The sequence below is a fragment of the Clinocottus analis genome, unplaced genomic scaffold (assembly GCF_023055335.1).
Source record: "Clinocottus analis isolate CAN_PGR_092001 unplaced genomic scaffold, fCliAna1.0.p SCAF_9, whole genome shotgun sequence".
In the NCBI taxonomy this organism is placed as follows: domain Eukaryota; kingdom Metazoa; phylum Chordata; class Actinopteri; order Perciformes; family Cottidae; genus Clinocottus; species Clinocottus analis.
In genome coordinates this window covers 10,862,855-10,887,196 of record NW_027176251.1, presented here as the reverse complement: position 1 = coordinate 10,887,196, position 24,342 = coordinate 10,862,855, and the positions used below count along the sequence as shown (strand labels likewise).

The following is a 24,342-nucleotide window of genomic DNA, read 5'->3' as shown; positions in this document are numbered from 1 at the left end:
CTTTACTTAGGTTTTTCCTCTTATGTTACTGTATATGTCTTGGGTCTAAATATTGTTTTACTCAAATTACTAGTTAATTTGCAGATTGTGGTTGTTAACGCAAAATATAACTTAAATGAATGATGATGTATTATTACAGGATAAGCTCCAGAATTTAAATTAACTACTAAAATGAGGCCCACCTTTACCAGCTGTAGTATTTGTAATGTGATGTAGTAATGTAATGATATATATATATATATATATATATATATATATATATATATATATATATATATATATATATATATATATATATAGAGAGAGAGAGAGAGAGAGAGAGAGAGAGAGAGAGAGAGAGAGAGAGAGAGAGAGAGAGATACCAATGTTTAAAATGAGTAGCAAACAAATGATCAGTGTCATCTGAGCCAGGTGCTGAGCTGCTTGATGCACATGGAGGTATTTCATTGGGGTTTTAGAGGCCCTGCACACCCACACTGTTGTTTTAGGTTATTCATGGTGATGGTGATTACCCGTTAGCTCAGGTGAAAGCTCACCCACCGCCTGCCACCATGAATCCAAATGAATGGATTCATGGTCATACTTCCTCGCCAAGCGTTTTGAGGGTTATCTCGCACATCACTTTTTAATGTCTAAACCCGTTACTTTCTGTTTCACTGCATGTGGGGGAACGTTAGCTCGCTGATGATGGGTTGTGACTGGTGTGGTGATATTCAAACGCAACTCAGTGAAATTCATTTTTATTTGACGTTTTGTATTCATGTGGACATTGGAGCATGTAGAAAAGTAACTAGCTTTGTATGGTACCCTTCCCCTAAAATATTGCTTTCATTTTAATCCAACCATTTGCCAGTACCTCTGCGGCCCGCCAGTGAGCCCCGGACCAGTGGTTGAGACGAGAGTAGCTTTAGTAGAGTAGCTTCACTAGAGTAGGGCCCTTTCCAGTGTTGTGCAGTGTCACTTTTCATGTATTACCACCTGTATTATGAAGAAGTGTGGTTTTGAGTCACATAACTTGGACTCGAGTCGGACTTGAGACACAAATTTAATGACTTTGGACTCAACTAAAGTCCAAAGTTAAAATTAAAAAGGTTTGCAACTCCACTTCAACACCAATCCCTCTTGACTTAATTTTTTTTGAGACATCTTTTATTTGTTTGTTTGAGAACAGGATTTTCTTGGGGAGATAACGGCTGAACAAACAGAAAAATATTCCTCTATTTATTTAGGAAGAAGATTTACTTGCAGGCAAAAAAACTGAACTGAACCAACTAAATTTCTATCTTTTGTTGTTTGTAATCCACCACAACACAAATCTATTAATTTCCATTAATGTACTGAACCAACTGACGTTAACACTATTCATTCCCAGCAAGTTGACACTGAGTTCCACTTCGTTTGAAACAATCCAACAGTATCCAATCAAGTTGCATTAGGAAACCAGGAAGAACTACAGTTACTGAGTGGCAGCTGGAGCCCGTTGTTACAATTGCATTAAATTAAGAGAAAAGCATGTTATGTCTTGTTTAGTACACAAAACTAAAAGTTTATTTTTACTTTAAAAACTAGAGCACTTATCAAAATGAAGTACACAAACTAAATATATCAGTAATAAAAACATGTACAAGAGTATACATCTCTACACGTTAAAATAATTTTTACAATATTTTCGCAGGTGCTGAAAACACAATTGGACAAGCTCTGTGAAATGTTGCTCCAAACCTACATGGGACTTATCATTCCTAGCTCCTGCCCTGTTTCCATCACAAAAGCTTGATGTGCCTGACCGAACCAGCATAAAGCCACAAGAGTTACAATCAAGAAAGAAAGGTTGAGCGAGAGACAGATAAACGAACGAGGCCAGAGAAAAGGGGATTGTTGTGATTAAAAGACAATTATCTGTGCACATCGACTTCCCAGTGTTGTGTGGTGTCAGGCTCGAGCTGAGCTGTTCTGTCCCAGAAGGCCTCGGGAGACAATGGCTACTGTGTCAGGAGGAGGGAGGGACGTGCGTTAACAAGTCTTGGGGTTTCATGACACGGTCACAGCTCCATGCAACTGTTTGAATACTCTTCAAGCCACGTATAGGCTTAGTAATGTGTTGTGTATCGCAGGAAGGAGTAGTTGGCAAGTTGATCGGTTAGCTGGCATCAACATACAAGCATATTCCACAAAATGATTAGTACATTGATTAGTACAATTGCCTTAAAACAACTAAAATGGTGACGTTGTACATAAAACTTTAAAATAGGCTTTAGGGGAACCTCGCCAGTGCAAAAATCTGAGATCTAATCTTAGATTAAGTTATGGTGATCTAACGGTTGCAAAGTGAAACTATTATCATAGAAAAAAACAAATGGAAGCAGCTTCAGGGTGACCTAAGTTCAAGGAGGAGTCATAGTGTCTTCGATCACGGAGGCAAGTGGAGATGTTTGTACACACAACCTGCAGCTTTATTGTGGAGCCAAGTGATATTTGCGCAAGTATCTTAAAAGACAAGACATTTACTTTTGTTTAAGTAGATTTGTATTCATCTGTAATAATAATTGTGGTTTTCTCAGACAATGACATTAAAGCTGATTTTGAAATGATCATTACAGTTACGTAAGCACTAATGCAGTGCTCATGTGTTCAGTGTTCACACCAGAGTTTATCTAATTATGCTTTTCCAGTTTGCAAACACCGGTCACATCAACATCTAAGTTATAATTACGACTGGGGAGCTTTCATCTTCCTGAGACCTCAGATATAGCTGACAACAAAAATGTTCCAAACAACATGGACTCCTCGCATCAGCCAAAAGTCTGTCAATCAATGTAATTCAATGGATTTTGTGTTGTCCTAGTAGTACTGTCAATTATTATTATTTTATCCTAATGAACCAACTCTGCAACCAGACAACTGTCTTGAAACAAACATATTACATATACAAGGAAGTGATGCTCTTTTATTAGGTGGTGTTTTTCAATCTGTTCTGTATAGAGACAGAGCGCAACAACCAAGGGCTGAAACGCTAACAAAATGTCTAGCTAGCTAGCCACAAATGCAAGATGTCTGTATGTCAAAGGATTAGTTTAGCACTCTATGTCTATGGGACAACTTGGCCGTTAGCTAAAGTTAGCTACATATTAGCAAGCTCCTGTATTTCCCTAAGGCACCTGCAAATATAAAACTGCTTAGCTATCTGATGTATCAAAATTCCACTGAAAAACAGGTTGCGTTCTGTCAAAATGCTTTAGCATCACATACAGAAATACAGTAAGCCTAAAACTGACCTTTGGACAAAATGCTTGCTGCACACACACTGACAATGTTTGGTGCCAGGATCCCACAGTTTTCCTGTTCTTCCTGCTGATGCCTCATGTTTTATTGCCAGTTTCCTTACTTTTTTCTGTCCAGCAGCTTATAAAAACATAGTTATGGGTTCTTTACTCAGTTGTTAGCGCATCCGATACCACAGCAACCTTTTCTGTTGTTTGCTATGAGACAAAAAGTGACAAGGAGGCTCCTTTACGCGACCTAACAGCGCTCTGCTTTCTCTATCGAGATGTGACATTGAACGCCGCAGCTATGGTATTGGAGCCAACAAGTGTGACTTTGTGTAAATAACCATTTTATAGTTCAAGTGGGTTTTAGCAAATTTACTACAAATTATTAATATATAATGCTGTTTTCTTGCATTTCTATCTTGATATTTTCGCGAGCCTCCAGGTCTGCAGTTGTTTTCATTTATTTCCATTGACTTGCAGAGATTTTCCTTGTCATGTGGCTTTAACAATTATAAAAGCAAGTTAAGTTTCTGCAAGCTTATTTGGATTTGGTAGGGAGATTGTTGGAAACCCATTGCTGTCCGAAAGGTGAGGAAGACACATGCAAAAAATATGAACCAGAGACTCTTTTTTATACATACATTATCTAAGTCTGCCAAACATAACTTAATACAGTTTAAAGTGGTGCACACATTACACTAATGCGATTGACAAAGTTGTATTCTAATATTGATCCATTATTTCCTTAAAGGGCAGCCAGCTGACTTATTACACGTGTTCTGGCAATGCACGAAGATCTCACCTTCTGAATACATTTTTTAAAAGCATATATTATATGTTTGTAACTCAAATTGACCTGGACCCAATATTTACACTCTTTGAATTAATATCAGGGGAACCTTGTGGCCTCTTGCCAAATAAAACCCACGTAAAACCAACCTTTGATCCTTTTAAAATGGAAGCAACATGTCATTAATTTAATAATCCAATTTAATTTGGATTATTCAATATTTTATTGTTTTACTTTACTCTTGCTCTTTGTTCGAATGATGAATTATTTGTTATATTATTTGATCTTATGTCTTCACCTCTGTCACCTGAGTGTATCTGAGTGTATCTGAAAGTACAGGGGGCTTCTTTACTACTTTCCCTCATATTGGCCCTGATCGTCTGCATCAGTCCCCCCCAAACGTACTTCCTGTCTTTTGTTACAATGACCTCAAAAACAATACAAAAATGTGGATGTGCTCTCCATCAGTACTAAATGATCAAATATGCTCAGTTCCATCCAGCATACAGCAACTGGCCGTGTTGGATAGAAAGGCCTTCAAGCTCAAAGCCTCACCCATATTTGCTGGGGCGAGGGGGTAACAGTGTGGCCCTTTGTGGCACCGTGTGTATTTATGAATGGCTGAGCCTCGGGGCGAAGCATCAGAACAATGCTGCTACACTGAAGGACTGATTTTCAAATGGGAGGGGTGATGGTGATGATGGTGGTGGCAGAGGAGGCGGTGGGGCGGGCGGTTTATTCCCCACCGTTGGGGCTTGGTACAGAGAGTGGCGAGAGGTCTTGCTGGTAACGGAGCTGGTGTGATGCTTTGCATGTGAGTGTCAGAGGGAAAGGCTGCTGGAACTGCTCAGACAGGAGCCGCTGAACGGAGGTCGGTCACGGTCACCTACACAGGTGAGCAGATGCTGTGAATTTTGATTTGTTATGTTTTTTTCATAGTTTTAGTCAGAAAAAAAGGAAGGAAATAGGGGAGGACAAACTTAATAATGAATAAGGACGGATTCCAGTCATCATCTATCTATATAATTTAGTTCTTTTTATTCTTTAGGCTCAAACACCTCCAGTCAGCATGAGTGTGCTTGTTTGCGTGACTGTCCATAGATGTGGTGATGAATGAACGAGTGAAAAGATTGAGAGTTGGATGAGTCATAAGTTAGAATGAGTTAGGTAATGAATGTGTGAGCTTGTACGTGTCTTAATGAATGCATGCATGAGCGACCGTGTTTTGTGATGATGTATAAGCGTGGACACATGAGTGAGAGAGTGTGTTTTCTCTGCGTGTTGTTGGCGGGGGCTGCTAAAAGCCCGGCCAATCATTACAGGACAGATTTCGCAGCGTGTGCCATTAGCGACGAGTCGTTCCTGTAATTACCAGAGCGTATTACCACATCCAAACATCTGAAGCCAGGTAGAAGAGTCTCTGATTACGCAGCCAACCAAAACTGTTTTCAAGTGATTTAACAGCAGTGGACTGCATAATATAAACAAGTGAAAGATATGTTTTCTTTAATGACCTCAGTTTTTCTCTGCATCTGCAAATAGATGGTTTACAGCGAAAACAAGTCATGGTGTCTTTTCAAAAGGGGAAATGAGTCTTTCATGAAAAAAACTGAGTGGTGGTGGAATCGTGCAATTTTAAATTCTGAATTGTGACCTAATTGTTGAAATTTTTATAAGACCAAATGCCAAAAAGCTTAATCCCTCCAGGACATCTAAATCACATCAGTGGAGAAACATTTGAGTTTCAGATTTTAACTTTTTTTTATTGCTTCAACTTTAGGTCAAGTGATGTATTTTTGAAGAAATCGTGTGCGTCAAGTTTCTCCATCCAATTAGACTTTCAGTTAGATTTGGGGCATGGGCCCCCTTTGAAACCTCCTTTCAAGAGGATTGAACAGGTGACGGCTCTGTTTGTCGCCCCCTTTTGTTCAGAGCGGAAGGGAGAGCACTCTGATGCTTGGCGAGGCCTGTGGCTCACCATCTGCCCACTGGGCCGGGGATGGACCGAGTCCCTGGGTTTGCCAGGTAGAAAAGATGGGAATAAGCTATCGGTGCTCCTGGTCTCTCGTTATGTTGGTGATCTGCCATTTGACGATTTCTCTGTTTTCATGCTTGCTTCATGTGCTCTTGGTAAAATACTCCTGAAATGTAATCTGTCTGAGGAAAGACGAATGGTGATTCCAAACAGAAAAGAAAAGGGGAAATGCATACATGTATGGAGCATCAGCACTAATTTAAAGGGATGGAAGTGAAACACACATAAACCGACCAAGAAATACCAAGAAAAACACTTTTGGCATCCATCAAGTCGTCTTCTTTGGTTTCTAACAGTCTCATGTAAAATAAAATCATCATATTTTCCTTGTAAGACTTGAAGAAAAATAAAAGAAGAACCACATAGATTATGGGCATGAAAAATAAAATAGAAGCACTTACAGCACATAACACTTCAAAGCATCGACTGTAAGAGGCAAGCAGTGCTGGATTCATTTTCTTTGACGACCTCAAAGTCCAGTCTGAATCTTTTATTTATGCCAGCACCTTGGACAGACTGTGTAACTGAATATTGGCATATCTCTGTGTTTATGTTTGTAGCTTGCGTGTTTGAGTGTGAGTGTGTGTGTGTGCGGTGTGCTGGGTGCTGTGCTCATCGCAGCTCAGCGCGCCATGTGTAGGAGGGGGAGTAGTCATGTTTTAAGACCATCTGCTCCTCCGAGTATTTTAGTGGGGGCCTTAGCTTGTGGTGGACCAACGCGCGTCACAGGCAAACAGCAAAGCGCAAGCTGTGAGCGGGCCTGTTCCGGAAAAAATTCCTCCACTTGCTGCCTCGCACAATGGGCAGTGTTCTGCATACAAGGTTCCCATTCTTTTTTCTCCCCGTGTCCAAGTGCCACGACGAAGCTCTTGTACACGGGCCGCAGACGATATTCACAATGAAAATGTTCTTCTTGGCACAGGCGCTTGTTTGTGTGAGCCTTTTGGTTTATGTGAGCAATCTGAATAATGTAAAATGACTCATAAAAGGTATCGTGGCCTGATTTAGCAGAGCTGATTGTTCAGATAGTGTCTGTATCGCTTAAGCACGACGTGGAATAAGTGATCAGGTTGAGGTTTAGATATTAGAAGAACACACTCTGCTCCGGCAGCAAATTGAGTCTCCTTCGCTTCTTTCAGGCAAACAAGACATAAGTCTGTTTAACTGGACACTCACTCCGTCTGCTCTTGTACATTTCATGTGCACATACTGCCTATACAATGACTCCAGTGCCAGCAAGACAATGGAGCAGGCTGAGCTCATACGGCACATACGGGATGCAGAGGAAGGTCACATATCTGCACACCCCACACTGAGGAGTGTGTTGGCTTGCCTTATGCTGCGTGTGTGTGTGTGTGTGTGTGTGTGTGTGTGTGTGTGTGTGTGTGTGTGTGGAGGGGCGGTGTATGGCATGCAGCGTATTCGTTTGAACACAGCTCCAGAGCGTCAATGCGGCGCTCTCCTCTTTAGCTCTTGTTTACGGAGGGATTCCCTTGAGGTTATCCACGGCTCGGTCGATGCCATCACTTGGCCGGTGGCCTAAAGGCTTTTGGACACACTGACTCACCCTAACATTGAACAATGAGAGTGGGGGAAGAAAAAAAGCCACTTGCAAAGAAAAGTTGCCTTTGTTACTTTTATATGTAAACTTGGTGGACATCTGAGTGAATCCATGCTTGTGCTCCCTGCCCACAGACATTCCTCAGCAGGGAAAATATTCGATCTGCATAGGGCTTCAAAGATCAATGATGTCCTGAAGCCTTTTTTTCATAACTAAAATTAAAATTGTCTTACGACAAATTGTATAATTTAGGCTCTTTTTAAATGATGATGTTTGACAAATAAACCTTTCTAAGAACTACACATAGAAATCAGTATCAAACTAATGTAAATCTGTTATTTACATCACCACATTCATCTCACAAGTTCTATGTTCCTCCTACACTCCGTATGTTGCTCTAACACAGCTTTTCTCAGAGTGGAAATGAGTCATCATCCTTCACCGAGCAGTGCTTTACCTGGTCTCTTAGGCACCCCGAGCATGAAACAGTTCAACTAATGTCAAAAATACTGTGACCTCAGAGGGAAGTATGATCAATTCGCAGAGTTCAAGACATCAAGACGCACAGGACAGATGAGTTAAATGGTAGAACTGAGGAGAGGAATGCAGAGTGGGCCAAAGAACAGCTCCAGAAATGCCTGAACGCATATTCAGAGCTGCCCACGGCACATGTAGACCAGAGCTCACACAGACTCCCTCTCTTCCCCTTCCCCTTGTCTCCGTCTAACATCTCTCTTTTCTGTCCTTTCCCACAGAACCTCACGTCTAGGACTCGGAGCAAGACGACCAACTCAGGGAGAACAAACACAGCGGGAAGACGAAGAAGTCAGAACCGAGAGGGAGCAGGAGCCTGGTGCTGAGGCTGGTATGAGGCAAGTGTTTTGTGTGCGTGTCGGGCGTGTGCGTCCAAGTGTGCACACGTATGCTGTGTGCTCAGTGCCAGCCGTTTGTCTGCCCCGTCAATGAGGCCGTTGTTGTTGGGGTTGGAGGTGGTGGTGTCAGCGGCCCTGCCTGGCTGCTCGGCTCCATTCTCTCCTGCCGTTGCCTCTCTGCCTGGACACGCTCGCCCGTCTCTTGGCCTTTTGTTGCAGTGCAGATGGTGGAGCTTGACGCAACATTGGAGAAAAGTTAGGATTGTCACAGCCAACAGTTGTGTCACTCTGGGCGAAGATGTCTCAAAATGTGTAACAATGTTTTTAAAGGGCCGCAATCACTATTTGTCTGATGTGAAAAGGGTTGGATTTACAGAGAATTATCACCTGCATCTGCAGCTCTCCTCAGTTTTACAGAGCTTCATGAGAGTTTATGCTCATTGTCTATCTGTCCGGCCTGTGACTTTGCTGTTTTGGTTCAGTCTCACTGCTCTCACAGTATTGTATTCGGCCATAACAGACAGCGAAAAAGCAGCCAGACACAGTTTGAGACTAGCTGGAGAAGATAGTGGAGCGTTTAGCAGCTAAAGGGCCAGATATTTCACGCAGGAGTCAGTTGAGACCAAAAACTGAGCTAAAATAAGAGTGAACATTACAGTTAAATGTATAAGGCAGACAGAAACATGACTCCAAATGAATTATAATGTTACTCTATAACTGCTGGATGTTGTTAACTTAGAGGTTATTCATAGTGATGACTTATTTCCACTACCCCTAAGTGGCCTAAGAAAATGTATTGCAAGTTTAAAGAAGAGTGGAAATGGCAAAGTAGAAAGCAGCTATTTGCCAAGTAAATTTGGCAAACACTTTTAAGTGTTCAAATATCTATGCATTTGTGACTGTATGGCGCAAGACGAACAGCATGATGAATCCATGGCTTCTTGCAATGTCAAAAACAACAGCATTTTTGACTTCCTTCCACCAACAAGGCTAATATTGGCTATGGATTCACCGGGGGATGTTGGGACGTGTTAATCAAGAAGCTCTCATACACAATCCTCTCTCTGCCTGCCATCTGCACACACCGGCTGCTGCAGCATGAGGCGAAATCCACTGCTTCTACTTCTGCATGCATTTATTCGACACCCACTGCACAAGTAACAGTTATCATGGTAATAGTATACATTTCATTAACATAGCATTTAAACCCACATTTCTTGGGTATGTGAAAAGTTAATGTTGCATTATCAGCAGCGTGAAAATGTAAATCAAAACTTCAACATCAAAAATATTAGACAAAGCAGTGACACAAATATCACTTCAATGCTAAGTAAATTATTACAAGTAATTAGGAAACATCTGTTGGAGAGAGTGATTGTGAATTTAGTCATCATAAGTGATTTGTTATTAGTCGGAGGAACCGCATCAGTTTGATTTATTTTTGGCTGGAATTGACTTAAACATCTATAAATGTCTTGTCACAATAATGAGGAGTTTATGCATGCAAACTAGCAAACATGGTGCCAAGATGGTTTTCCATTTCCTCGTGACTCAATAGGACTTGATACATGTTTTGGGGCGCAGTGGGTACAGTAGTTCGTCCTTTAAGCAAGACACCCGCCCTGAAGATGGGGCTAATGCTGAAGCGCTTTGTATAATGGAAGGAAATGGAATAAAACAAATATTGTTGTATCCACTGTTTTTATTTAGGATGATTGTGAAATGGCAGTTACAAGTAAGGTTGATGTACAGCTCGATTGCCAACTGATCAGAATTAAAATCGGCTTTATTGATCAAATGTGTGTCCAGATACAAGGAATTTGACTCCAGTTTTAAGTTACTCTCAATGTACTTACACACAGTTACACAATCAACATATACACATGGAGCGAAAAAACCAGGACAGCACATCTGAACGTAGAACTATTATGTTCATACAAGTGAATGAAAAAAAGTGCATGGATAAATGTATTTCAAAAGCAACAATACCACATATCGAGTCTATTAACAGAGAGACGAGAAGAGAAAACCACCAGGCAACCCAAACACAATTTGTAGTTTTCTCATTTGATATAGATATCAAGTGAGCAAAACCATCTGTAGTGGGATTTTGGAAGAAAATTGAATGCTGCTGAGATACTATTTGTCTTTTATCTCATCACGCCTGGATTACTGCAACAGCCTTTTTACTAGCCTGAACCAAAAATCTGTTGATCGACTCCAGACTGTAGAGACCTCAGCTGCCAGGCTTTTAGGGATGTGATCATATCGCTAAAAGCCTGGCCGCTTTTAGTGATACTTGCTCCCAGTATGTTTTAGAATATATTTTAATAATATTACTATATTATTAAAGCTCTTCACGACCTCTCTCCCTCTTTCTGACCTATACCGTATATGCTCTGGTACATACTTTGATGTCCTCGTGCAGAGGTCTTTTGTCCGTTCCAGAGGCCTCCTCAGTGAACTATAGGGAGCAGAGCGTTTGCAGTCGAGGGCCTGAAGCTTTGAAAAGATCTGCCCGAAGAAATTAGGTTGACAGTGACAGTGATCGCTTTTAAAGGAACAGTGTGTGAAGCCCTCTGACGCAAATTTGAAATTTGTGACTTTGGGCGATACTAAATAAATTGAATCTCAGTGAATTGTAGGATATTGTGGTATCACGTGGTGTGGTTGCAGATTGCAACCAACTGAATACCCCTCCGTTCACTCCTCTCTTTCCAAGACTGCGATAACGTGAGCTGCCGAGTGCAAAACCGTGGTCTCTAATCAAATGTCTCTAATCATTTTTTACACTATATTGTTATTTAAATATATTGTTTTATTTATATAAATTAATATCATATATCTGTTTGTTTTATATCTGCCAACCTGATGATTCATAGCTTATGATTCATGACTGTGGAACATGGATTTTAAAACAGTGCTCTGTAACCAAAGATTATTATTCCCGTATTATTACTTTTAATAAATACAGTGTCATTAGTTTTACAATCACTGAATACCATCACCCTCTTTGCTGATGTATTTCTACAGTATTAGTAATCTGCTAACGACATGACGTGCGGTGGCTAGAGTTTGCTGTTGTGTCACAGCTCAGTCGACACAGTGAGGGTCATTCATTGGACGGATGGCGACCGTAATGAGTGACTCCACCGAGGGGGAGACAGCAGGTGCTTGCTGATGCTGAGTTTGTGTGTTTGTCTCACTTACTACGGCTTCGTGAGAGCGAGGGCACTGTGAGTGATGTCATTGCATGATGCTGATGTCTCTTGTTCCCCCCTTTCTTGTTCTTACAGAGAAGCTGTCAAGCTGTCTGGGTGTGAGTGAACCCCCTCTAGTGGAGCTGCTGACAAGCTGTCCTGCAGAGCGCTCTGTTTTTATTATCATTATCAGCATTTCAAGGTAAAACCACAGTTAAAAGTCGCAGGACAGGTTTTTAATATTAAAAAGATACTAAAAACCTTTTCTAACGGAATTTTTCTTAATTTATTCATAAGAAATGAATATAAGAAACCTTTTCCAACTGAGTTTTCTTGATTTATTTATAAGAAATGCATATCAAAACGTTTTTACCCAGTCTGCTTAACAAACCTGCATGTGGATCACACCATTATTTTCTTTTTTTGTTCACATTCAGTGAACAGTTTTCAAAATGTGATTGCAAAGATTGAGAAGTTTGATTTTTGTTCATCTTAGGTAAGCAAAAAAAAAAAGCTACCTATCTATGTTTTGCTTTTAACTTCAGCTGAAATACAATTGAAATAGAGTTCCTGCCACGTATCTGAAAAGTTAAGTTACAGATACACTGAAATAGCAAATGGCCAAAGATTAGCAAAGGAATACTAATTCACAAACTAACTCAGAAGTTACCTGATACTGCAATGCATTTAAAACCCTTCAAATATGTTTAAATGGATACAGGTAACACTCGTTTACTCTTCCCACTCAGGGGAGAACATCTGGAGTTACACAAATATAAACATGGACTACTTATAATAGATTTTGTTTTTGTCAATTGTAAAACAAAATGTTTCATATTGCAGAGGAAGGTGTGAACATCACATAACTCCAGTTTTGGTGATTTGTGTTTTCGTGGGATTCAAAAATCCCAAAGGCTGTACAATTTGTACTTTTGGGATTTTTAAAGGTCAAAACTGAGTTGTTTTGTCTCAATTGTTTTAAAAAGTTGTTTAAAATTTTCATTCTGAAGCGTGAGCTGTGTCTTCCATGAAACATTTTGAGTATTTCTGGGACTCTTAGAGGTGGATGTAGTCCCTGAGTCACTCAACAGCAAATGCTGTAAACAACACATTTCGTTTAATTTTTTTTTTCTCTTGATGATCCATGTGCTGTGACTGACAGGATCTTATGTGTTCCAGAGGTCTATGGTCCAACGTTGAACAGAGACCATGTGGTGTTTGGAGCTGCTCATACCACTGCTGTTGATCATCAATGGTAAAAAAATTAATCCCACAATTCCGTTGTACCTCACACTTCTCACGATGCATGCGATCTTACACTTGTCTGTCGGATCTTTCTCTCAGATGGCAGTTGCCAGTGGAACGTTTGGGTACCTCGGGACATCTCGGCCATGACAAACTCCTGTGTGGTCATACCGTGCACCTTCATGTACCCGTCTGGTATCAGGCCGTACCGTGGCACTCATGGTATCTGGTACTTCGGACAGCCGTACCCTCAGCTCTTCCCTCCTGTTGTCTTTAAATCGCGCACAGACGTCGTGCACGAGAGCTACAAGGGGCGCACCAAGCTGCTGGGTGACCTGCACCAGAGGAACTGCACGCTGCTCATCAACAACATCGGCACGGAGCACTCAGGGAGATATTACTTTCGTGCTGACCTCGGCGGAGCCAACATGTATACGTACCCAGACTTCTCTGAGCTCAAAGTCCTCGGTAAGTCACATTAAACTGTAAAAAAAAAAAATACAAGAAATATGAAATCAGTAAATGTGATGAATAGAAGAGTTTTGTCTTTAATCACCTCAACACAAAGGCAGAAAATGTTCTTGAAAAAAATGTTTTGGAAACTTTTAATTTGGCTTTTAATTTGTGGAAACTTTCCTTTTTCAGCTTTCATTCATCTTTTTTTCTATTTTGAATTTTTAAGGACACTGTTATATTTTATTGATTGGCACAATATCTTTGCTCTAGTTTCCTGCTTAACTTTAATTTCTTTCCTGTCTGCATGAAGATAAAATGCTGCTTTATTATCGTTCCTCTTATTATTGTTAAGAAGTACTTTCCCGCCCACCAGATCAACCCAACATCGACGTCCCAGAGGAGATTGTCAGCGACGAGAGTCTGGAGTTGACATGCTACGCTCCTGACAACTGCCCCGACATGACTCCAGAGATCCAGTGGATTTACACCGACTACCTGCCCGACCCTGAGTTCAGCTCCGACTACCTGGAGGAGAGCAACACAGCGGTACTCTCCAGCACCCTCACTTTCGTACCCAGACCTATGCACAACGGGCAGCTCCTGGGCTGCAGGGTCTACTACCCCAACACCACACTGGTCTACGAGAGGCTCATCTCTCTTGACATCAAGTGTAAGTTAAAAAGCACCTCACACCCAATAAATCATAACGATGCTTTTCCACCTCTGTCTGACACGCCACACTCGAGTCCCAACAGAAATGCTAAGTTCCTATCAAGTAAATTCCTTTGTTGAGTGACTTTGAAATCAACCCATTTTTTAAAGGCAGTCATTCAGTGTTGTCCAAACAGGTCAATAAATTCTCTACTTTCTGTTCCAGATGGTCCCCGCTCTGTGTGGGTGAACGTGTCCTCAGAGGTGATGGAGGGCAGCTCTGTGATGCTGCACTGCGAGGTGGACAGTAACCCTTCTCCCAGGATCTCCTGGATGTTCGGAGACCAGGAGCTGCTGTGGGACACGGCGTCCAACGTCTCCCTCTCTCTGGACGACGTGACGCCTGCGCAGGAGGGAATCTACACCTGCGTCGGTGACAATGGCTACGGCCTCATGAACACTTCACTGTACCTGGCTGTCAAGTGTAAGTCGCTGAGACAGTTACTGGGTCCCAATTCCAACATACATATTGTAAATATAGGATACAATTAGTTTGTAGTAGGGAACGAGGAAACAGTAAGTTAAATTGCATTTGTAAGTATAGATGGTGTAGATGGAGTTTGCATCGTAAAATTTGTTTGGATTCTCCAAACAGAAAGGATAAAAGAATAGTCCACTGAACGTGTTTTGAGTATCTAATATTCTAATATTCTATGATAATTGATCTAAAATTAGTTTCTTTTTGAATTTTGTGACTCAATAGTGTTGATCAATAACACAGAAATCAAGTGGGTTTCATGTGCAAACTCACATAATGTAGTATTCTGTGTCACAATACACTACATACAGTATTTAAAACCTACTGATCATTAGTATGGAACTGGACACTCATGAGTGCTTTGACCATCCTCTTGAATAGTTCGGCTCGGTGAATGAAATGAATGAATGAAACGTCAGCGTTTCGTTTACAACTTGTTCCCACAGTCCACAAGTGGCCAAAAGCAAAATCAGTTATTACAAAATATTGTCCTTGATATTAAAGAAGTAGCAGTAAAGGTGTCATTGTGTCTGTTTAACTGTGTCAATAATAAAGAGGAATTCCCAAATTTTTTATAAGAAAAAAAATCAACAATGTAATTCCTCCGCGTTGTTTTGCAGACCCTCCCCGCGAGCCCGTGGTGAACGACTCTATGACGGTACAGGAGGGATCCTCGCTGGCTCTGCACTGCAGCACCCAGGGCAGCCCGGCCCCAACTCTCACCTGGCTGAAGGACGGGGAGCTGGTGGGCACCATCACCGCTGACGAGCTGTCAGTGCTGCAGATCGCAGAGATCACACCGCAGGGAGACGGACAGTATCGCTGCCTGGCCGAGAACGAGCATGGAAGAGCCAGCAGCTCCTTCAACATCACTGTTGAGTGTGAGTATTTCCCTGTTGCATTTCATACAACAGTAGTGTAGAAAAAAAGTAGGATGATAATGATCTGCAGGTCTTGGGAAGTGACCTTATTTAGGATCCGAGTCGCCTTAGGTTAGAAGTTCTTTCTGAGCCTCTCAGTAATAGCCTGGTGTATCTGATACCTTCTTACTCATCTCTACACAGAGAAAAGGCCATTATCGGTGTTTTTGGGATCCATAATAATATTCCTCGCCTTATTCTCGCCGCTCTTGGTGTAAATATCGAGCACCACCCCTTGTATGTTCAGCTAAACTAACCACTTTTTCTTTCAGTGTTGTTATTGTAGCTCTTTACTCTGCTGCCTCCTTGATTAGATGCTCCGGTTCTTCTGGAGGAGTCAAAGTGCACTGTGGTAAGGGAGGGCGTCCAGTGTGTCTGCATGGCCACAGGAAACCCTGAACCCACCATCGAGTTCTATCTGCCCGACCTGAACGTCACCATCAACGAAACGGATGGCCGGTACAACTTTTACACGCACACAGATGGACATACCTCCACGGGTATGATCAAACTGCGGGAGAAAGGCGAGCGGGTCGACAACGGCGGCCCTGCCGTGAACGTCCACTGCAGCTTCTACAACATGTACGGAAGAGAGAGCATACACCTGGAGCTGCAGCAGGAAAGTGAGTAGAGACGGACTGTTCACCAAGCAATTAGTCAAGCACACATCTGCTGACTGTAAATGGATCAAATTAAGTGAACATTTTCTTAATGTGTGTAGGCTACATGTTGTAGGTTGAAAATGGCATCCTCCTCTTTCTCATGATCTTCTTTTCTTTGTCTTCTTGTTGTGCAGTTCAATGTGAATGCCCTCGTTTTACATTTTGATCATGTTTCTTTTTAGAAAAGTACATGATGGCAGTTATAGTCGGCACGATTGGAGGAGTGGCGGTCATAGCATTCATCATTGCAGCAGTGAGATATGTTGGGCACAACAACAAAAAGTGAGTATGAATCACAAACTAATAGAGAGGCAGATGCGAGGCAGAAGTAGTCTTTTTCCTCACTAAATATTATCTGAAATTCAAGGAAACACGTAAGCCTTGTCATCCATTCTAAAACACATTGAAGCACATTGTTTATGAGGGGATGTGGAATTGCTGTGGACGTCAGGACCATTTCTCCAGAGCAATTAAGAGTTTCTTTTTCAACACAAGTTCCCTGTTGAAATCCTCGAAGATCCACATCGGCTGCCTTGTGAAGTGGGTTAGCGAGTTGGACTAACCTTATATTTTGCAGGCCAGATTCCCTGCCTTGACACTGCTTCTGTATCCTTGACCCGCTACGCTAAATAAAAGGTGGCCCTCTTAACCAAGTTGATTTATTTTAGCCTTGTGGCATATTTGAACCCCGAAATTGTGCACGCTTTCCCTGACAAATCACCCCTGAAGTGGGTGTGAGCTCAGCGACTAAACCCATTAAAATAACCACGTCACTCACAACCACATTTGGCCACCAGCCTAACCTTACAGAGCTTGTCGTTTTAAAATGGATGCCCAGGCTTGGCGTGTCGCCCTGCATTAGTGGCAGTCGAGACCGAGTCTGATCATGTGACTCCGTCCCCCAGAGAGAATGGCAACCCTAGGCAGGACGTGGTCCTGGAGAACCCAGCGTTGTACTACAGCGCAGTCAAGAAGGACAAACAAAATCTGAGGAAGAAAGTGGTGAGACATGCTGATGTCAATGATCATGATTATGATGGAGGATGTCCTGGATGACCATTCTCAGATTGTTGGGGGTTAGAGTTTTGTGTAATGCAACAAGTTGTAAATCATGTGACCCCATTTTGACCTCTGACAATTAGGTCACAGAAGGTCTCTCCCACTAGCAGTCCATTAGCTCCAACCATGACCTTTCCCAACACTGTTTTCTCTTGCTTTCATCGCTTCTCTGCGTTTTTCTGTCTGTTTTTCTCTCCCCTAACTTGCACAGCTTAAGACAGAGCTGTTGGGCTCAAAGTTTAACTCCATTCTAGAGGAGACTACGGTAAGGTTCCTAAACAAATCCCCATTAAAAAAATACAAGCCTCAGTGACAGATGCATCTCCTCGCATATCAGCTTCTGTGTTCTGTACACTGCCGTTTGTTTTCCGAATCTGCTTTCTGCATGGCTGCCTCATTGCTAACACGAATTGCCCCGACTAACAAGAAACATCTCAGTCTCCTTGTCAATTGTCGACCAGTAACCGCTAACCTCTTTTCTTTATGTTGTCTGTCGCGCTCCTCTGTCGTCTGAGTTGTCACCGGCAGCTTGCCAGTGATTTGTGCCGCTGATCGGTGCTTCTGTCTGCAGGGAGAAGACGGGGATTATCAACCTGTGGGCTCTATGGCAGGACTGGAGAGGCAAGAGCTGAATTACGCTGCTCTGGAGTTTATCGGGGCCAGGCCCAGGGAGGGGGCCTCAGGGAGAGGGGATGATGGCAGCAACTACTCGGAAATCAAAGCCAAATGAATCGCAATCCTTCCCTGATCCCTCGGCTATGCGAGATGCAGTGGCAGCCCCAACACATGTTCTACCCCAAAAACTCTGTAATAACCCCCCAGCCTCTACTGGAATTCACCCCGCATACAGTGACTCCTTGTTCCTTATTCCTTCAAATTTGTCATGTGTAATGTTACCACTTTGATGCCACTCCTCCATTGGATGCCCCTTCACATGCCGTCATTTGGGAAAACTTTTACTTTTTTGAGTCAGAGCATGACCCACTGGACAATGTCAAAGAAATACAATGTCTAGCCTCAATTGTAGTACAAGGACTCTAAAACATGCAGTGTTAACCATAGGTTATTGTTTTGTTGCTTTCTCCATGTTCTTCCTAGTGATTGTTGATGTTCTTGTCAAACGGCAAATGACTAAGCGCTCACATCTGTCTCACTATTTGCTCTACAGCTGTCTCTTATCACTGTCACTGTGTCTGCTGCCGGTCGAAGCATCAGGGCAAGGAGTACCTGCGCTTTTTGTTCTCTTATATTCATGTGTTTGTTTGTGTGTGTGTGTGTGTGTATCAGCAGCGCAAATCTCTCTCTCTTTCCTTTGGTTAATTACATCTCAAAATGATAACCGTCGTAGGCGAGAGATGGAAATGCATCTCAGCATCCTGTTACCACATAATTGTTTTTTAATCTGTGTTGTGGCTCGGTAGCCTCTCATAGAAAATGGAAAAATATCACCATTACTTTTGATAATAATCGGAAAATGTTTTGTATTTTTATTTAAATGGTACACTGTGCAGTTCTGAAAAAATGTCACAGCTTCTTTAAAACATTTTCCAGTTATCTGAGGAATGTATTGAGATTTTGGGGGATTTTCCTGCATTGTGGCCAATGCAAAATGTCTTGAGTCATCTTCTACTATTTCTCCCGAAAGCATGGGTTCTAGCTCTTTGACTGATCTGGAAAATACGGACCAAAAGCACAAAACATTTGAGCGTGAGTGGCCAAAGTGTTATCTCTTTTAGACAATGTGTGTGTGTATAGGCGTGTCCGTGTGTGTGTGTGTGTGTGTGTGTGTGTGTGTGTGTGTGTGTGTGTGTGTGTGTGTGCGCGTGTGTCTGTTCAAATAGTGCTGAAAGATCACAGACACTGATCATTGAGCATCACTGCGGGAAGGTTGAGCATCACTTCACTTGAGAAGTTGATGCTTTATTCTCACAGGGCTGCATCAGAGGTTTGAATGACAAACATGGTTGTGCTATTCAAAGACATTTGATGAACTTGTGATGTAATATCAAAGTGTACTAATACTCTAACTTGATAACGATGGTGTCAATAATATATATTAATGAGATGTATATTGATAGGGAATGGATGCAAGTATGTACAGTAAATACCCTGCATGACTGTTTTTCAAGCAGGCACATATACATATTTAATTATGGATAAAAGTCAATGTGGGAAGTGAAAACTTGTCATACATCATACAAATAGATTAACTGGACACTGTCTTGATGAGTTCAGTGAATGGTATCAACCTCTAACTTGAGAGGTGACCTTCTTATTAACTGTGATTGCGTTTGATTGGAAGTGTGATACCTGATACAATTAGTTATCTTTTCCATTGAACATTGAAAGGGAACTCCAGAAATTAATATTGCACATCCATTGAATTAGATGACTCTGTAGAAACAATAAAAACAAAGCAGCAGAGGTCAAGATGTCTGAACTTGAACTCCAAGGGTCACGTTCCAGAGGAACTGGATCCTTCATTGCCCACAATGCAACCATTAGCATCTTTTTAAAAGACCCTGCCCATCTGGTAAACATGTCTTTCGAACTCAATGCACTTTTTTCAGATTATAAAACGCTTATTAAGAGTGGCACTATTAAAGGACATTAAAGAATCATGTTCACAGGCTGAGCTGTAATGCCCATGACAAACACCTGACCTTTATGCAAATAAGTCAATGGAGTTCCCCTTTCATTTTTTACAAATGGTCTCAACCCACGAATAAAGCCGCCTCTGTGCTTCTTCCACCTCTCCCACTTTGCATCACATCTTACAGGTCATTCATCACTGTTTCTCTCAGAGTGCTGAAAGGTAACTCATCACCACACTGCAACTGTAACTGACTAACATGCACTGCCATTTTAAGACAACAGGGCATGATTGATAGATATTTTCAATGGCTCAGTTTTCACACTACATATGTAGTGAAAATGCCAATTGATATCGACTGTGTGAATTGTATGTTGGATTGTTTTAACAATGTAAGTCATGAACAATAATCTTGTCCTCGAAATGTAATGTGCAAGAAATGATCTCTAAAATACTGAAAGTAATGGCCATAATATCACTCTTCAAAATCATCTGCTACAGTTAAACATCAAGTAGCAACGTCTCCACTGATTCTCTCCTCCTTGATGTTGTTATGCTGTATGTATTGATGTTGATAAAAGGCTTAAGTGGGAAATAAATTATAATTAGAGATATGCAATGATCCCTTCTTGTAGATTGAAAGTACTTTTGATACACATGCTCTGACCAAGGCTTTCTGTATGTTATGAAACAACACCGCACTGTGTGCCACTGATGGATTAAGTTAATCAAGGCAGCAGCGGGTCTCTGTGAGCTGTTTCCAATGGATTTGAACATCCAGTAAGGGTCAAAATACAACAAACACCTCTCACTGTGGTAACTCCAGACATGGATCGACTGTTCACAGGCAATATAAAAACAGAAATTACACTATGAGGAGTATTTCAGTTTAATCTGTTCACATGAACCCAAATAAACCTCTCTGCCAAAACTCCAGTTTGAGTAAACCGTGTTGATCAAGCCTCAGGTTTGTATATGACACAGGGCAAAGAAAGATGATAAGTCTACGATGTATCGGATCATTTTTCTGGCATCAAAACATACCCGTGGTTCTATGGGAAGTGAAGGCATCTTTGTCACTTTTTTAGTTATCGCATAACAGTTCTTAAAACATGTTTTACCTCTTTATTGGCATACAATCTTTGGAAAGATTGATTTTGTTATGTTTGAAGTATTATAATTAAACATTTCTAGTGCGGATAAAGCAGCATGTTGACCAAATGTGGAATGTAATGCAGAAAGAGGAACCAGCGGTTTTGAGCATTTTCTATACGCTCCAAGCGAAAACAGGTTAAAAAGGCAGTTATCTTTGCATGTAAACAAAGCTTTTGTCAACCAGCTATTCTGACTCACATTAGTTTTATATGACAATGTTTTGTTGACTTAATGATGGAAATGCTGACTAGCGTTCTTAAATTGCCTGTATGCTCAAAGTCAATAACCAATTCCTTTGTTTGAAAGCTTCCTGGGGAGTGGTATATATTTATTACATTTGTTTTCTACAAATATCAAATATGTGTTCCCTAATCTTCTGTCAAAGTGTGTTGTAAAGGAAGTGTATATGTCATATACTTGGTAAGCATAATGATCATTATGGAGATTTTTTTTCAACATGTGATTGACACAATAATTCAGTTCAAGGTTTTGGACTGTTACCTAATAACAGTAGGATTTCTGCAATTATGTTGTTTGCTTGCTTTTTTATTTCAAACAAGTCTTTCCCGCCTCAAGCAAATTCATCTGTCTTTAGTTCCATGCAAACATAAATAAAATGAAAACAACACGCACTGGAAAACGTTGGTTATTGATAGAAAACAAACTGTTCTCACCTTGTATTTTTCTACTGTTAGGAAAAGCAATATCAACATAACTCATCATGTGCTTTGCTCTTTTTAATTTTCGGTTGCACTTCTTTGGTTAAGTGAATAAACCCCCCAAAAATCCACTTCATGAAAACAACTTAAGCTAAAATGTGTCAAAATGAAACACTAACCCTCACAAACAAGGCTTTGCTAAGTTTAATCTGAATTCATTCATTGATGTTAAAATGTGTCATAGGTAATAATGTCATTTAATAAATTGTTTTAAAAACAATTCTTTTAAGGTGAATAGAACATATGAATAAAACACATACAGTGTTGATCTTGGTTCAACTAATAAACCCCAAAAATGCAGAATTCTTCATCCGGAGGTCTTTCTCACACTCAAAGTCCTCATACTCCCATGAATCAATACCAAAGCCACTGATGTGACAGAGCAAAACAAACTGCAACGCCTGGACTTACAAGAGCATATGAATCCATTTTACATGTTCATGACACAATTAAACCATAAATACATACATAAACGATAAATATGACTCCAGAGGACCCGAAAGTGACTCGGAAGATTCCCAAGTTATGGAAATATACATTTTCATATCCCTAGCTTGAAGCCACACATGATTAGTGCACCTTTCTGGAAGTATATTCATTGTAAGCATGCTGACTAAGCATTTAGCTCAACATCTGCACAAAGCTGTTCGCATGCCTTCTTTTCAAACCACAGATTCGATGCAGACAAAAGATAACCAGCAGCTCAAAGTGTGGATAGGATGCTATATAAAGTCAAATTACTTCAACTGAATACTTATTGCAGCGGAAACCACATCTTGAGACATAATATTTTAATTTGTAAAATAAATATGCATGTAATAAGTATTGTTTCAAGAACATTTAAAAAAATGTTACTGTCCTTTAAACTGGTGTGGATTTATGCATTACTTTTATATACAATGAAGAGGTTTTAAACTACACATTGCAGAATTCAATGCCATTTGTAATAAAAAACAAAACAAAACATTTTATTTAGCTTTTAGGATTGTTTTGCTTTTTCTAACTGATCAAAGGTTTGGTCCAATTTGCCTCTACAACCCTGTTGATGTTCTTTCAGAAAGTCGTAGGTTACTTCCCTTTTGAAGTGTAACAGGATCAACTTGGCTTCTTCTAAACAGAAAATGTTCTTGTTTATGTGAGTTTTACAAAACCATTTTCCCTACATCCTGTAACATTGGATAAGTAGATGTGTTCAATATGCAGGCAAATAGAAGCAGAGAAGGACAAACGTGGAACTCGTTAGTAGCTAAATATACTTATCGTTATAATACCATCTCAAAACTAGAGCTTTTAGAAAGAATAGAGGGATGCCATGTACCACAATGTTTAAATACATAATCACTTCATAGACTCTTCTGAAAACACAACTTAAAGATGTTGCGCAAAAAACAAAAACTATTTTTTTTAAAAACAACGCTTATAAATAAAAGGTTCTTGCAGTTGAATCAAGGAGAACAAGCTTTTTAAACTCACATATGGTACTTCCCTTTTCTCAGAGTTCTTTTATGGATTAATTTTATATAAAATATAAAGAGTTGTTAAACTACAAACTGCAGACCTATATGCTTTTTATAATAAAAAAGAAGAAAATAAGTTTTAACGTTTTGGATTTATCTCTTTTTTCAAACTGATCAAAGGTTTGGCCCATTTTGTCTCCACAACCCTGTTAGTGTTCTTTTAGAAATTCGTAGATTACTTCCCTTTTTAACATGTTACAGGAGTCAACTTGGTTTCATTTAAACAAAAAACACACTTGTTTATGTTTGGGGTGAAATCATGAGTTTTCAATAACCAAAAAACCTTTTTTTCCTTCTGATAAGTGGGACTCTTCAATACGCAGACAAATAGAAGCTCATGAGGACAAACGTGGAACTAGTTAACAGCTAAATATAGTTATAGTTATAATCTACCATCTTAAAGAGTAAACAGGAAGTTATTAGAAAGAATACAGTGATGCCATGTAAGGCAATGTTTGAATACATACAGAGACTTTTCTGAGAACACAACTTAAAGATGTTGCACCATAAACCATAAAACCCATACTGTTACAAATATAAAGGTTCATGCACAGGTATTTCATGCACTTAATTGAACATTATAGTTACAGACCATTCACATGCATGCACATCCAACACCCTCCTCTCTGCACATGTATGTGATGTATGTGCATTACACTGTAGAAGGATAGGTGGTAGATGAGATATTTAGTTTCGTGAGGTTACACAAGTTTCTTCAACTCACATATGGTACTTCCCCTTTCTCAGAGTTCCTCTATCATTTACAGTCCTGAAGATAATAAAATAAAGAAGACATTTTTCTCATTTCATTATCCAGTGTTAATTGATATTTAGTATTTGTATTAACATGTGCACACATTTGAGAGATTTGTGAGTGTGGCAGTCCAACGAGGGCCAGCAGTGTGAAGAGAAACTTCCTTAAAAAAAGGTTGTAGCGCAAAGAGGAACGAAGTAAAAAGGAAGACGAAGAGAGGAAGAGTCAGAGAGACGCTCAGCAGAGATCACTGTGGTGAGAAGAGAGCAGGAGAACGAGATCAAAAGAGGTAAAAACTTAACCTTACTTAAAAACAATTGTTTTATTGTAAATGGAAACTGTAAAA

The 24,342-nt window shown here is 40.5% G+C and overlaps 1 protein-coding gene across 7 annotated transcripts in view; it reads left to right on the top strand.

The window, feature by feature from the left end:
* The window catches only part of mag (myelin associated glycoprotein), a 23,795-nt gene extending 1,808 nt beyond the window's left edge, over nucleotides 1-21,987 (top strand). The window contains exons 1-13 of one of the 7 annotated variants that reach the window (XM_068569586.1): nucleotides 4,806-4,953; nucleotides 8,411-8,520; nucleotides 11,824-11,929; nucleotides 12,907-12,982; nucleotides 13,072-13,440; nucleotides 13,802-14,098; nucleotides 14,306-14,563; nucleotides 15,238-15,498; nucleotides 15,852-16,160; nucleotides 16,382-16,481; nucleotides 17,105-17,201; nucleotides 17,470-17,523; nucleotides 17,830-21,987. In XM_068569586.1, coding sequence (XP_068425687.1) covers nucleotides 12,937-12,982; nucleotides 13,072-13,440; nucleotides 13,802-14,098; nucleotides 14,306-14,563; nucleotides 15,238-15,498; nucleotides 15,852-16,160; nucleotides 16,382-16,481; nucleotides 17,105-17,201; nucleotides 17,470-17,523; nucleotides 17,830-17,988 — 1,950 coding nt within the window. In that variant the 5' untranslated portion in view covers nucleotides 4,806-4,953; nucleotides 8,411-8,520; nucleotides 11,824-11,929; nucleotides 12,907-12,936 and the 3' untranslated portion in view covers nucleotides 17,989-21,987. Of the gene's footprint in view, nucleotides 1-4,803; nucleotides 4,954-8,410; nucleotides 8,528-11,823; nucleotides 11,930-12,906; nucleotides 12,983-13,071; nucleotides 13,441-13,801; nucleotides 14,099-14,305; nucleotides 14,564-15,237; nucleotides 15,499-15,851; nucleotides 16,161-16,381; nucleotides 16,482-17,104; nucleotides 17,202-17,469; nucleotides 17,524-17,829 lie in introns of those variants that run through there. The other 6 variants (XM_068569584.1, XM_068569585.1, XM_068569589.1 and 3 more) reach the window with 6 other exon arrangements.
* Nucleotides 21,988-24,342: the final 2,355 nt, after the last annotated feature.